This window comes from Plutella xylostella, chromosome 10 (assembly GCF_932276165.1).
Source record: "Plutella xylostella chromosome 10, ilPluXylo3.1, whole genome shotgun sequence".
Lineage (NCBI taxonomy): Eukaryota > Metazoa > Arthropoda > Insecta > Lepidoptera > Plutellidae > Plutella > Plutella xylostella.
In genome coordinates, this window is record NC_063990.1 from 66,619 (window position 1) to 80,127 (window position 13,509).

Below are 13,509 nucleotides of genomic sequence, written 5' to 3' on the forward strand. Positions count from 1 at the left end.
TTTCAGTAATTTCATTCATTTTGTTAAATTCGTTCATTTCGTTCATGTCGTTCATTTTGTTCATGTCGTTGATGTCGTTCATTTCGTTCATTTCGTTCATGTGGTTCATGTCGTTTATTTCGTTTCGTTCATTTCGCACATTTCGTTCATTTCATTCATTTCATCATAAAAATATTATTATTCACATTTAAATTGTTACGAATACTTAGTTTCCTTAGTTACATAAGATAAGGTATATAAGTTAGGTAGTGAGTTATATCTTTATTTAATTGTTACCCGACTGCCGAAGGAGGAGGGTAATGTTGTATGTATGTTTGTCTGTTTCTTTGTTCCCACCTGTAGCCTAAACGGCTTGATAGATTTTGATGTATGAGGTATCGTTAGAAGCATATTGACGGCGCGATGGTTATAGGCTATGTGACGTTACATTAAAATGTACATAGCGCCCTCTGGAGGACATAATGTGATGATCGAAAAAATAATATTTTTGCAACTATGCCGTGTGGGGTATGAAAATAAATGAAAGGGCTTATTGTAGGTATTTAAATAACAACACCAACATTTTTGAAATAAAAACTGTTCATGAATTAAACCCCGAACACTGACGTAAAATTTCATAAAATAAAAACAACTAAAAAGTTACAAATAAAAAAATATAATTATAAACAAACAAAAAACCCGACTGCACGCTAAAGATATGAAAACAAGGCCCAATGTTAATGGAAAATATCGCAGACGGGGACCATACCTACTAGCACTGTATACTTTCAAGTGAAAAAAAATAATATCTTACTTGAAAATATACACGATTTGTGCGTACTAATCGCGTATACTTTCAAGTTGGGATTTACTGAATCGTTCTTGAAAATATACATTGCTATTACGCACATTGCTTGATTGGCGTACTTGTCGCATATAATTTATACCTACATGCTGATTTTGATTTACTTACTTAACTATTTCGGTAAATGTACATGACTACAATTTACTTGTTCTGCCTGTCATAGACCTATAGAATGTTAATAAATAAAGCTCTGAGGCTCTCTAGGCTCTAATTTGATTGATAAATTGATAATTATAGCAATAATACTTGCAAGTAAGAATACTAATATATTATTATTTATATGAATTAAGAGTAATACCTACTACACTCACGAGCAATGAAAAAGTTCCAGTGATGATAGCTCCTGAACGTAAAAGACTAGCTTAATGACGCCGTCGCCGTCGGCAATATATTAAAGTAAATTTAACAGCGCATCAAAATATAGGTAACCAACTAAAAACGAAAATTTTGATCAAATCCTAAATTAAATGTTTTAAAAAAATTGTGGTCATTTGGTGTTGAGTATTTACTACTTGGACTTATTCATTGCTCGTAAGTGTAGATGGAGTAGGTATTACCCTATAAAGTCAAAGTCAAAGTCAAAATTTTTTATTCATCGTACAAATATAAAATTTTCTGATGAACGTCAATTTTTACAAATTACTCTCCGTTCGGATAAGGGGGGGCTCTTTCTGTCTAAGGAGAAGAACGGAGGCAAGAAACTCCTGAGCCATCTTTTCAAAAAAAAAAGACTTAAAACTAGTTGGTATACAATAGGTACTTATAAGCTTAATAATGATTATTATAATAATATGAGCAGAGCTAACTACTTATCACAGCCATGCATTAACGTCCTCTAAGTAATCATCAATTTTATAATAAGCTTTTTTACAGAGTTTCTCTTTAATGTAACACTTAAACTTATACTACAACTACAGACCTGTTACATACATATTTTTCATCAAGTTTTGAATGGACCGTAATTGTATTTTATGAATTGATCTACACCCTCTTCTGAGATAATTTTTACTATTAACAACAGTTCTACAGTTTAATTTAAATCAATTTACTTTTTAACTGTACGATGTAAACAAAAAACACGTTACGAAAACAATGCCAAGTGCGGAATGATGATACAATGTTTAGAAAGCAATAGACTTATTACTACTTCGCATGAAAGAAAGAGAGAGCAACAATTCAAAAGGGCTACCTGGTAACTAATCACGTATAGTTTCAAGTGCTCGCATTGCCGCTTGGCACTTGAAAATATACACGATTAGTACGCAGTGGTAACTGCTGCAGTATATTTTCAAGCCATAATTTTGCCCAACTTACTTGAAAATATACGCGATTAGTGCGTAATGGCCTTGTATATTTTCAAGTAAATCATGGCGCTATTTTAATTTGAAAATATACGCGAGCAGTCCCAACCTCTGCGTTCTGGCCTTGTATAGTTTCAAAACACGCCGCGGCGCACTGGATATCTAAACTTCTAAACCATATGATCTCACAATACTTCCTCCATCAAACCTTGCTTTACCACCTCACATTATAAACATAATAGAGAGATAAATAAGACGCAAACTCCAACGTAACGTAATATAATTTATTTTATAATTATTTAGTAGGTATTTAAGTATCGAGTGGGTGGTTGGGCGGCGCGGGCGCGGCGGCGGCGGCGGGGTCCTCCGGCTCGGCGTAGCGCGGCGGGTTGGCCCAGGGGTCGTAGCCCAGCCGGCTCAGCATGGGCGCCAGCTCCGCCATGTCGGCGCGCACGTCCGCCGGCACGTGCGCCACCCACTTGTCCAGCGCCTCGCGGTTCACGGCGCGCACCACCTGCAACAACACACACGCGTTAGCCACGTGTGCTCATTGTGTCAAATATTGTAACACCTCGTTCTAGAAATTATCAATTAAATAACAAAATTGATGATGTGACTTTTCCGTAGCGGTAGTGTGAAGGCATAATTTGTGTCGAGCCGCGACGAGACTGCTGTAAGATGCCGGACAGATGCGGACGATGTGTGCACCCACGTTACACCACGGCACGACGAGATCGCGAAGTTTGTGCGACTGGACCAGTCGCAATTTACATATATTATGTGTAAAACTACAGGAGGCCAAATAGTGGGGCACGTGCCTGGTCGCTGGAGCGCTCCACGTTGCTGAGCGCGACGCCGTGCGGGCGGCCGATGTAGCGCTCGTGGTGCAGCACGCGCTCGCTCCACGGCAGCTCCAGGAACTGCAGCACGCGCGCCAGCGTCTCCCGCGGCCGCAGCACCAGCCGCTCGTACTGCACGGCCAGGCAGCGCGCGCCCAGCGCCTGGCACTCGCGATGCATCACCGCCGCCGCCGCGTTCCACTTGCTCAGGCACTGCCGGTACGACGTCAGGTCGAAGTCGGTGATCTTCACCTGCAAGCGATTAGTTCATCATTTATACGTCATCTTCATATTATATTCTTGACAGATGTGTCAAAAGTCGACAACTAATCCCTGGTTATGATCTAACCGAGTATGATGAAGCTTAGGGCCAGTTTTTTATCTGTTGTTAACTCAACCATTGGTCATTAGTGTCATTACTTAAATTGAAAATTACCGATAAGATACGCCGATATACCGATATGCACTTTCTTAAATATTTGCCACATTAAATTTTTCGGTATGATACGAATTTAGTTACGGCTTGTTACGGCTAGTTTCGACTGATTGGACGTCATAAAACTCATAAACCCAGCATATTCCATATAGATCCATTCGGCCTTCAACGTGAACGGACGTACATGGCAAATAAAGTAATTAAATAAAAGATTATTAAGTCGTGGCCTAGATTTATAGCAGACTGTGTTAATTTTTTTTTTTTTTGTTTTTTCTTAACCTCTAGTGTCCCACTGCTGGGCAAAGGTCTCTCCCTGAACATTCCACGTATCCCTTTCTTGGGCCTGCTCACACCATTCCGTGTTAAAATTGTCCAAGTCGTCCCGCCATCTCTTTCTTGGTCTGCCTCTGCGCCGGCGGCCGTTGTTGGGTATCCATTTGGTGGCATTTTTTGCCCACCTCTCCGGCTGCATACGGCAGACATGCCCCGCCCAGTCCCACTTCAGTTTAGCAGTCTTGGCACCCACGTCAGCTATTTGAGTTAAAAATATTCAGTTATAATATTCAAGATAATGTTTCGGATATAAGTGCAAATAAGACAGTTAAATGAGTGCGCTGACGCCTCGTAGCCCGACGGCTACGCCTGCGGCCTGCTGCTCCACTCCACCCCAGCCCCCCGCGCCCCAGCCGCCTGCGCCAGTGCCGAGTCCACCTCGAGTAATTGCCCAAGTACTGCCTACGCAACAGCTACAGGACTACTTGAACAGAATTGAGTGCTACCTAAATGGAATTTGTTCTATTGCAACTGAAGGGAAACTTAATTCAGACCAAAAAATTAGAATTCATAACCTATGCCGTAAAGTAGGCAGTGAGACCTCGCAAATAGCTGTCCTACACCAGGCCTTAGGGCACAAGACTATTCAAGCCCAAACCGCTCTAGATGTAGCTCAAGAAAAAAGTGACCTGGTAAAAACAATTGAAGACCTTAAATCCTCCATAAATGAGTCCTCCAGACCTCATCCTTCCACCACCACCTTTGCCGATATTCTGAAAAAAGGACCGGCCCCTTTTATCCAGCCCAAAAGGTCGAGTTCAGTAGCTATCTACCCCAGCGACAAACTGTCAAGTGAAGAGACTTGTTCAAAAAATTATATGCCCAAATGAAATGAAGCTTCACGTGACAGGGCTAAGGAAAACCAAGAATGGTGGTGTAATAATTAGCACTAACTCGAAGGAAGACATTGAAAAGCTGAAACAGTCCAAGCAGTTGACGACCTCTGGTCTTACCATTGATGAGCCCCATAAACGCAAGCCCAGAGTTGTTATCATCGGAGTTCCAGTGAAGATGCAGGACTCAGACGTCTTCAAATACCTGTACCACCAAAACCTCGCCGACAAACTCCAGGACACTACACTTGAGTCTTTCCTGAGCAGCATCAAATTGAGCCACAAATCTGGTAAAAAAGACGCCAAGACCTGCAATTTTATTTTGGAAGTTCCAGCTCTCATACGGAACGTACTCATAGGGCAAAGTAGAGTTTTTCTTAATTGGTCGTCATGTCCCGTAAAGGATTTCACCATCGTGACCAGATGCTACAAGTGCCAGCAGTATGGCCACGCGGCCAAGTCGTGCCGGGAGACGGTCGCTACGTGCGGCCACTGCGGGGAGAGAGGCCACGTGTTGAAAGAATGCACCAAAATAACTGAGCCGCCAAAATATGCAACCTGCCTCCACTTCAAAAAGCCGTGCGATCACAAGACCGGTGACGTCGATTGCCCAGCAAAGGTTATAGCCCAAAAAAGGTATATTGACTCAATGAATTATGAAGGCGCCTAAGAGCGCCACTAATTAAGTATCTTTATTTTGAACTCCAATATTATGTGTAATAACTTAAATAATGAGCTGGATAATTTCTCTGTATCCGAGTCTAGGACATGTGATGTAGAAATCTGCAAACGATATTTGTCCTCTTATAAGAATCCTTTTTCTATACTAACGCAAAATATACGCAGCATCTCAAAAAACTTTGATAGTTTCAGCATTATGTACCAGGTTCTTAATACTAACTGTGACATCATAATTTTTACCGAATGTTGGCTTACTAATCATAATGAGTTTTTACCACAGATTCCAGGATATAATATTCACAATAGTAAAACACATTATTTTCAAAATGACGGTGTTGTAGTATATACCAAAAACACTTTGTGTGTTACCGTTGAGGAACCTGATATAGAGGACTGTAACCGACTTCTTGTCAAAATTGGATCTGAGTATGCAATACTCGCAATATATAGGCCTCCCTCGTTTAAAAATACAGACAATTTTACTACATCGCTTGACAGCACGCTAAAAACACTATCATCATTTAAAACGGTGATTCTAACAGGAGACATAAATATAAACATCCTTCCAGAAAAATGCACTGATGCTGGTCAGATGTATCTGAATCTGTGCTGTTTTCACGGCCTACTTCCCGCGCACATGCTCCCTACACATGATAGCGGCTCTTGCTTAGACCACATCATGCTAAAATCAAACCGTCCGGCTCTTGCACTAGTTGCAAATTCTACAATAACAGACCACAGAACTGTCCTACTAACCTTAAATCGCACTTTACCTAAACAAATTCGCACGCATACAATTTCCAAACTGAACCTAAACAAACTTGAGGAAGACTTACCTAATGCAATATTGATCTTGACCCAGTTTATAAAAATGATGATGCGGACACCTGCATGTCGTACTTAATAAATAACATCCAACAAGCGATTTTAAAAAATACCTCGCACATCAAGTTGAGCAATAAAAACTGCAACATCAAACCCTGGATCACTCCGGGGCTTTTACGATGCATGAGACATAGGGATAGACTACATATTATGAAGGCTAAATCTAACCCAGATAACGCTGTCTTACAACTATCATACAAAAGGTACCGAAATTTTTGTAATAAAATACTTAAAAAAGTTAAAATCGAGTACGAAAAAAGTGAATTAGAAAAGGCGGGAAACAACAGCAAAAAAATCTGGAAGCACATTAAAAGTTTCACTTATTTGTCAAAACAACATGAATCTCCCTCAGCTCTATTACACCCCCAAGCACCCTATGTAGTATCGGCAAACAATGTAAACAACTTCTTTGCCAATATAGGAAAAAGACTAGCAGAAAAAATTGAAAAACTAACACCTGGTTCTAATACTTTCCCTACTGACAACGCCCTACTAAACTCATTTGTGTTAATAAATACTGACATGGAAGAGGTAGAAAAAATTATCATGAGTTTAAAAGACGATTGCGCAGTTGGTTGGGATAATATATCTAATAAAATCTTAAATAAATTCAAACATATATTAATACCACCACTGACATATATTTTCCAACTATGTCTTTCCTGTGGAGTTTTTCCTAAATGTTTAAAAAAAGCAGTGGTTGTGCCCATTTATAAATCTGGCGATAAAACAGAGGTGACGAATTACCGACCCATTTCTCTTTTACCAGCTGTGTCTAAAATATTAGAAAAAATCATAAACAACAGATTAATGCAATTTCTAAACAAAAACTCTTTTTTATCTAGAACACAATTTGGTTTTAGGCCTAAGTTATCAGCGGCTGATGCTGTACATGAGTTAACTGACTACTTAGCTCAAAATCTGGATAAAGGTAATCAGACAATAGGGATATTCTTAGATCTTTCCAAAGCCTTCGATACAGTATCTATCCCGATTTTATTACATAAACTCGAAATGTTAGGTATAAGAGGTACCCAGCTGAAACTATTTGAAAATTATCTGACCGAGCGCACTCAGTGCGTGAAGATAGGCAATGTCGTCAGCTCTGATCAGGAAAATACCGGTTTTGGAGTTCCTCAAGGAAGTATTCTGGGCCCTACTTTATTTCTAATATATATAAACGATCTTTGCAACCTTAAACTAGAAAACGGCATTATTCTGTCGTACGCTGATGACACTGCTCAACTTTTTTCTGCTAACGCGGAAAACAAAAATCTAGTTTACGATTATGCACAAAGAGGTTTCAATATTGTTAACCGCTGGCTTCAGCATCACCTCCTTACACTTAATGCCGAGAAAACCAACTTTATTGAATTTTCAAAACAAAAACCCAAATCACAATTAAAAATTCCAAACGTATACGCTCACTATTGTAAATCCCTATCCCTGCACCTGTCCTACAATTACTAACACAAACAAAACTAAATATCTGGGTATTATCATCGACGAAACTCTATCATTCAAGCAACATATAGAAGCTCTAAGCAGCAGAGTTCGTAAATTAATATTTGTATTTAAAAAGCTTCGTTTTATATCACATTCCAAAATTATCAGACAAGTCTACTTTGCGCTGTGCCAATCAGTATTAACATACTGTATCACTTCGTGGGGTGGCTCGGCTAAAACCTTATTATTGAGGATCGAAAGAGCTCAAAGAGCAGTTCTTAAAGTCTCAACATTTCGCCCTTTCCGTTATCCGACGAAACTTCTATATGTATCATGCAAAGTACTAACAGTCCGCCAGTTATTTATTTCAAGTACAGTTTTAAAACAGCACACGGCACTTCCCTACAGCCCAGAATTAACAAACAAAAGGAGAGTAGATAAAGTTTGCACAATAAAAACAACCAAACATGCGTTAACATCCAGTGGCGGATTTACAAATTTGCCGCCCGTAGGCCATTAAAATTTTGCCGCCCCTACTGACTTTTGAAATTCTATACGTTAGTTTAAAAATTACGTTCGATTGTGCACTTAATGATATTTCTGTCATTTAATTACTAGATTATTTTTGCAACCCGCTATGTAGGTACTGAAGAGTTTAATGTTGACCTAACAAGTTTAATTTGACAGGCAAATAAAAAACTCCCCGACTTTAAAGCGTAAAACATCTGTAACTTTTAAACGGCTCAATCGATTTTCAGCATACATATTGTCTAAGAACACTCTCCCGTACACATTTGATACATTTCTTTATTGAAATCGGTTTATTCGTTTGGATGCTATGATGCCAGAGACAGACACGTCAAACTTATAACACCCCTCTTTTTGCGTCGGGGGTTAAAAACAGCAGCATGTAATAATCATACGATGCCGATGGTGAAAAGCATGACTTCAAAATAATGAGAGGTCAGAAAATATTGCTTTTGTTGCACTTGCACTTCACAGTTTAAAAACAATACAAATTATAAACAAACAAAAACCTGACTGCACGCTAAAAAGATGAAAACAAGCCTCAGCAATGTTAATGGAAAGTATCGCAGGCGGGGACCAACAGAGGGTTCACCATTTAGCTGAATGTTACTTAGATAGCTAGATACCTTGTGTGGCGAATGTGGCGATCAAGTTGGTCCCCGCCTGCGATACTTTCCATTAACATTGGGGCTTATTTTCATCTTTTTAGCGTGCAGTCGGGTTTTTTGTTTGTTTATAATTAAGTATATTTTTTAAATTTGTAACTTTTTAGTTGTTTTTATTTTTCAAATTTTATTTTTATTTAAATAATGTTGGTGTTGTCATTTAAATACCTACAATATTCGTATTTTTGTAAAGTGATAATCAGGCCCTTTCACTTGATACCCCACACGGCATAGTTGGAAAAATATTATTTTTTCGATCATCATTTTAATATGTTCTCTAGAGGGTGCTATATACATTTTAATGTGACGTCACATAGCTTATAACCATCGGGCAATCAATACACTTGAAACGATACCTCATACATCAAAATCTATCAAGCCGTTTAGGCTACAGGAAGCCACAAAGAAACAGACAAACATAAATACATACAATCGAAAAATATTACCCTCCTGCTTCGGCCGTCGGGTAAAAAGACAATGAAATCAAATAAGTTTTACATTATTTTCTTTCGAGATTTTTAATTTGCAAAATCATCAATTAACGATATTTTCGTATGAAATATTTTTCATAATTTCTGACTCTATGCACAAAATAAATAAAGCATTATTAAGCTTATCTTAAGTTAAAGTAGATCGTAGGTTGTTTTTAACCCGTTTTAAGCAAGAAAAGCTTCTCTCACCTGAACAATTGTCACCGGTGCAGCGGTGTGCTATGCGAAGTGCTATATCCAAGTTAGGATAAATAATAGTATGCTCCAAATTCAGTTTTTTCAGAAGCAAAGATAGATATGTAATCATCCAGAATCTGGTTTTATCGAAATATTACATAGTGTTTATTAATCGTTTTCGTATTTTATAATCGTAATTTATACATGGATTGTGTACACGTATACCTAATTATTAACCAATTATAAAAAACTGTAAAAAAAAAAACTATTTTCCAAATTTGCCGCCCCTCTGAATCTGCCGCCCTAGGCACTGGCCTTTTTGGCCTATAGGTAAATCCGCCACTGTTAACATCTAGGTTTTACTTGTTCTTGGGACCAATCCTTTACAATAGGTTAAATGCTAAATTGGTCCTTTACCCGTTAACTTACACCAAGTGTAAGAACGTTCTCCAGAAATCTCTACAAGAGATGTCCTACGAAGATACAGAGAACTTATTAACTATTGTCAAGTGAGATTTGTTACCGTTTAATTTCACTTATTATTATTAATGTATAACTAAACAATACTTTTAACCTATATAATTACCTACACCTAACATAAATTGCCTTGTTTATAATAAATCTAACATAAAACATTTAGAAAGTAAGATTACTTAATATTTTCTGTTCTAAGATTATTTAATTTAGATTCTAAAATTGTTTAATTTAGAGCTTTTCCATCTGAAATACAGGAAAAACTCTGTTATTTCCTAGTTCAGATCAGCATTTTAAACTACCTTTAGCATTAAGAAGTTGACCTATTATTGTAAATAACATTTAGCATTAAGTATTTTCTGAATAAATATTGTATTCTATTCTATTCCTGTAACTAGTTGTATTTTACCTACAAAGATTATTTATTTTAATTTATTTGATACACTTATATGAATATTTAAATATACGGTCAGCTGCATAAGTAGCATATAACAAACCGTAAATGTTTGAATAAGCAGTTTGTGAGTGTGACAAGGTACATACCGATATATAGGTACACTGATCTAGGATTACAAGAATTACCGTGCTTATTGAACGTTTTTTTTTACAAAATATGCCATAGTTATTACTATAGCATTCATTTTCTTTACAACTTTAACTCCCACAGTACAAGGCCATACTATCGGTAGAATTAATTGCTGTTAATTATATCCTCCATGAGACAGTCTATGAGGTTGTTTCGCTCGCAGCGAGCCGCCTGCAGAAAGGCTAGACAAAAGTTTTGCCTCTCGCTCACTCACATCGCGCAGCCTCAAGACCGACGGAGAACTTTTGTCACGTCTTAATTGCGCCCCGTGCTAGCCCTTCAGGGCGCGTGCACACTCACCTTGCGCGAGATGATGGAGTGCACAGTGGCGCGGCCGTCGCGCACCATGAAGATGAACTTGGCGTTGGGGAACAGCTCCAGCACGTACGAGCCCATCTCGAGCACCAGCGGGTCCTTGTTGCAGAGCCGCGGCGCCGCCTCGCCGTGGCGCACGATCACAAATTCAAAAATTTCAAATTCAAATGGTTTAATCGACGTAAAATTTTACAATTATTTGTCGATAGTCATCTACCACCATTTCACAAAGGCCCCGTCATTGAGAAGGAAAGAAATGGCGAAAGAAACTCCTCGAGCATCTTTTCAACTTTTTCCTTATAATCTATTACAATTTTTACTTATATCTAGTACCTACAATTTTACTTAAGTACCTATATCCATTTCATTTTTTCAATAGCCTTAGCTGAGGTGGACAAGACCACGCATTTTTGTCGTTTAAATAATCATTTATACTATAGTAAGCTTTACTACATAATGTAGCTTTAACATAATTCTTAAATTTTTGCTCAGTAAGGTTTATTGCTTCATTTGATAATTTATTATAAAAACGTATACAGTTCCCCATGAATGATGTGTTTGTTTTCGAAAGTCTGAGTGTGGGGAAAAGCAACCTATTTTTGTTTCTGGTCTCAATACCGTGAGTGGCTCCTACTTTACTAAATGAATTTAAGTTTTTACGAACATACATAATATTTTCATAGATATATTGGCATGGAACAGTTAGTATACCTATTTCCTTAAACGTATCTCTTAATGAAATTCTAGACCCTAATACATATATGGCTCGAATTGCTCGTTTTTGCAGAACAAAGATTTGATTAATGTCAGCCGATCGTCCCTACAATAGAATTCCGTAAGACATAACACTATGAAAATAACTAAAATACACAAGCCTGGCTGTATCTACATCTGTTAACTGTCTAATGGTTCTAACCGCATAAGCTGCAGAACTCAATCTACCGGCTATCCTCTCAATATGGGGTCCCCATTGCAACTTTGAGTCAATTGTAATACCCAGGAATACCGTTTCATTTACTAACTCTAGCTTATCGTTATTCAATGTCAAATATGTCTCTACTTGTCTTACATTAGGCAAAGTGAATTTAATACATTTTGTTTTCTTGGAGTTAAGAGCTAAATTATTTACAGTGAACCAATTAGCAACTATGGAAAGAGTACTGTTTGCATTGTCAAAATTGACTTCTTGTCGCTTCAACTTAAATATAAGTGAAGTATCATCAGCAAACAGTACTATCTCACATAATTTATCTACCAAAAACGGTAAATCGTTAACATATACAAGAAACAAGAATGGTCCTAAAATCGAGCCTTGGGGAACACCCATACTGACAGGACAGCCAGCCGAACGCACTCCATTTATGTCAACTAGTTGAGTTCTGTTGCTCAAGTATGATTCCAATAATGTAAGAGCTTTGCCAGTTAGCCCATAATATTTAAGTTTCATAAGTAGAGTGGCATGATCCACACAATCAAATGCTTTCGATAGATCGCAAAATACACCCACAGCATCAAGACGTTCCTCCCAAGCACTAAATATGTGTTTGACCAACGCGACACCAGCGTCAGTTGTAGATCGACCTTTGGTGAAACCGAACTGTTGGTTATGGAGAAGGCCGTGAGTACTAAAGTGCGAAAGCATTTGATGCAGCATAATTTTTTCAAATATTTTACTCAGTACTGGCAAAACTGATACAGGCCTAAAATTATTGGGATAATTTTTCTCACCAGATTTAAAAAGCGGTATTAGTTTACTAAGTTTCATCAAATCGGGGAATACACTGACCTCAATGCATCTGTTAAAAAGATTAGCCAAGTGGGGTGCTAGGATATCAATAACATGACTAATAACTTAAACGGACATGCCCCATAAATCTTCTGTCATTTTTAAATTTAATTCTTTATAAGTGCTAATTATAGTCTGTGTATTTATACCATGAAATTGAAAGTCGAGATCGCAAGGCGGTGCATTCCCTCTTAGCAAACGTTCAGCTTCAGCGCAAGATGAATCAAGGTTCTCAGTTGTAGCTATCGGTATACTACGGAAAAAATCTTCAAAGACGGAAGCCACTTCTTCACTAGATGAAACAATTTTATCATTAATTTTAAGTTCAAAATTTAAATCACGTGGTTTATTCTTCCCGGTTTCAGTATTAATGATATTCCATACGGTTTTAATCTTGTTATTAGAGTTTTTAATCTTTCTATTTATATAATCTGATTTAGCTTGGTGGCAAACGGCTTTGAATATCTTTGTATATTTCTTTACATAATCTCTAAAGTTATCGTCATGAGTAAATGTACGCTGTTCATAGAGATCATATAATTTACGTCTGCTCTTATAAATTCCCGATGTTGCCCAGTCATTAAGACTTAGTTTACAATTAACATCTACTTCTTTCTTAGTGAACACGTTTTCAAATTCTCGAGACAAACCTTGAAATATTTCCTTAAAGGCATCATTGGGATTTCTTTCAGAGCTTCTACAGTAGTCAAGTTTACTGTTCAATCGAGATTTAAACTTATCAATTCTGTATGATGTTACTGGTCTGAACTTGAAAGTGGCTGACTTACGTTCAAAAGTACAAGGAAACGTAATAATTTGCCCACTGTGGTCGGATGGTAAACAATTGATTACAGAATTATTAGTAAAATCACAATTACAGTAAATATTA

At 37.7% G+C, this 13,509-nt stretch overlaps 1 protein-coding gene across 1 annotated transcript; it reads right to left on the bottom strand.

The window, feature by feature from the left end:
• Positions 1 to 2,408: 2,408 nt before the first annotated feature.
• LOC119693661 (protein-tyrosine sulfotransferase) lies at positions 2,409 to 10,972 on the bottom strand. Its single transcript, XM_048623354.1, has 3 exons — positions 10,820 to 10,972; positions 2,964 to 3,236; positions 2,409 to 2,659 (listed from the first exon to the last, which is right to left on the bottom strand). The coding sequence occupies exons 1-3, from the start codon at positions 10,913 to 10,915 to the stop codon at positions 2,456 to 2,458; spliced, it is 573 nt and encodes a 190-aa protein (XP_048479311.1). The 5' UTR covers positions 10,916 to 10,972; the 3' UTR covers positions 2,409 to 2,455.
• Positions 10,973 to 13,509: the final 2,537 nt, after the last annotated feature.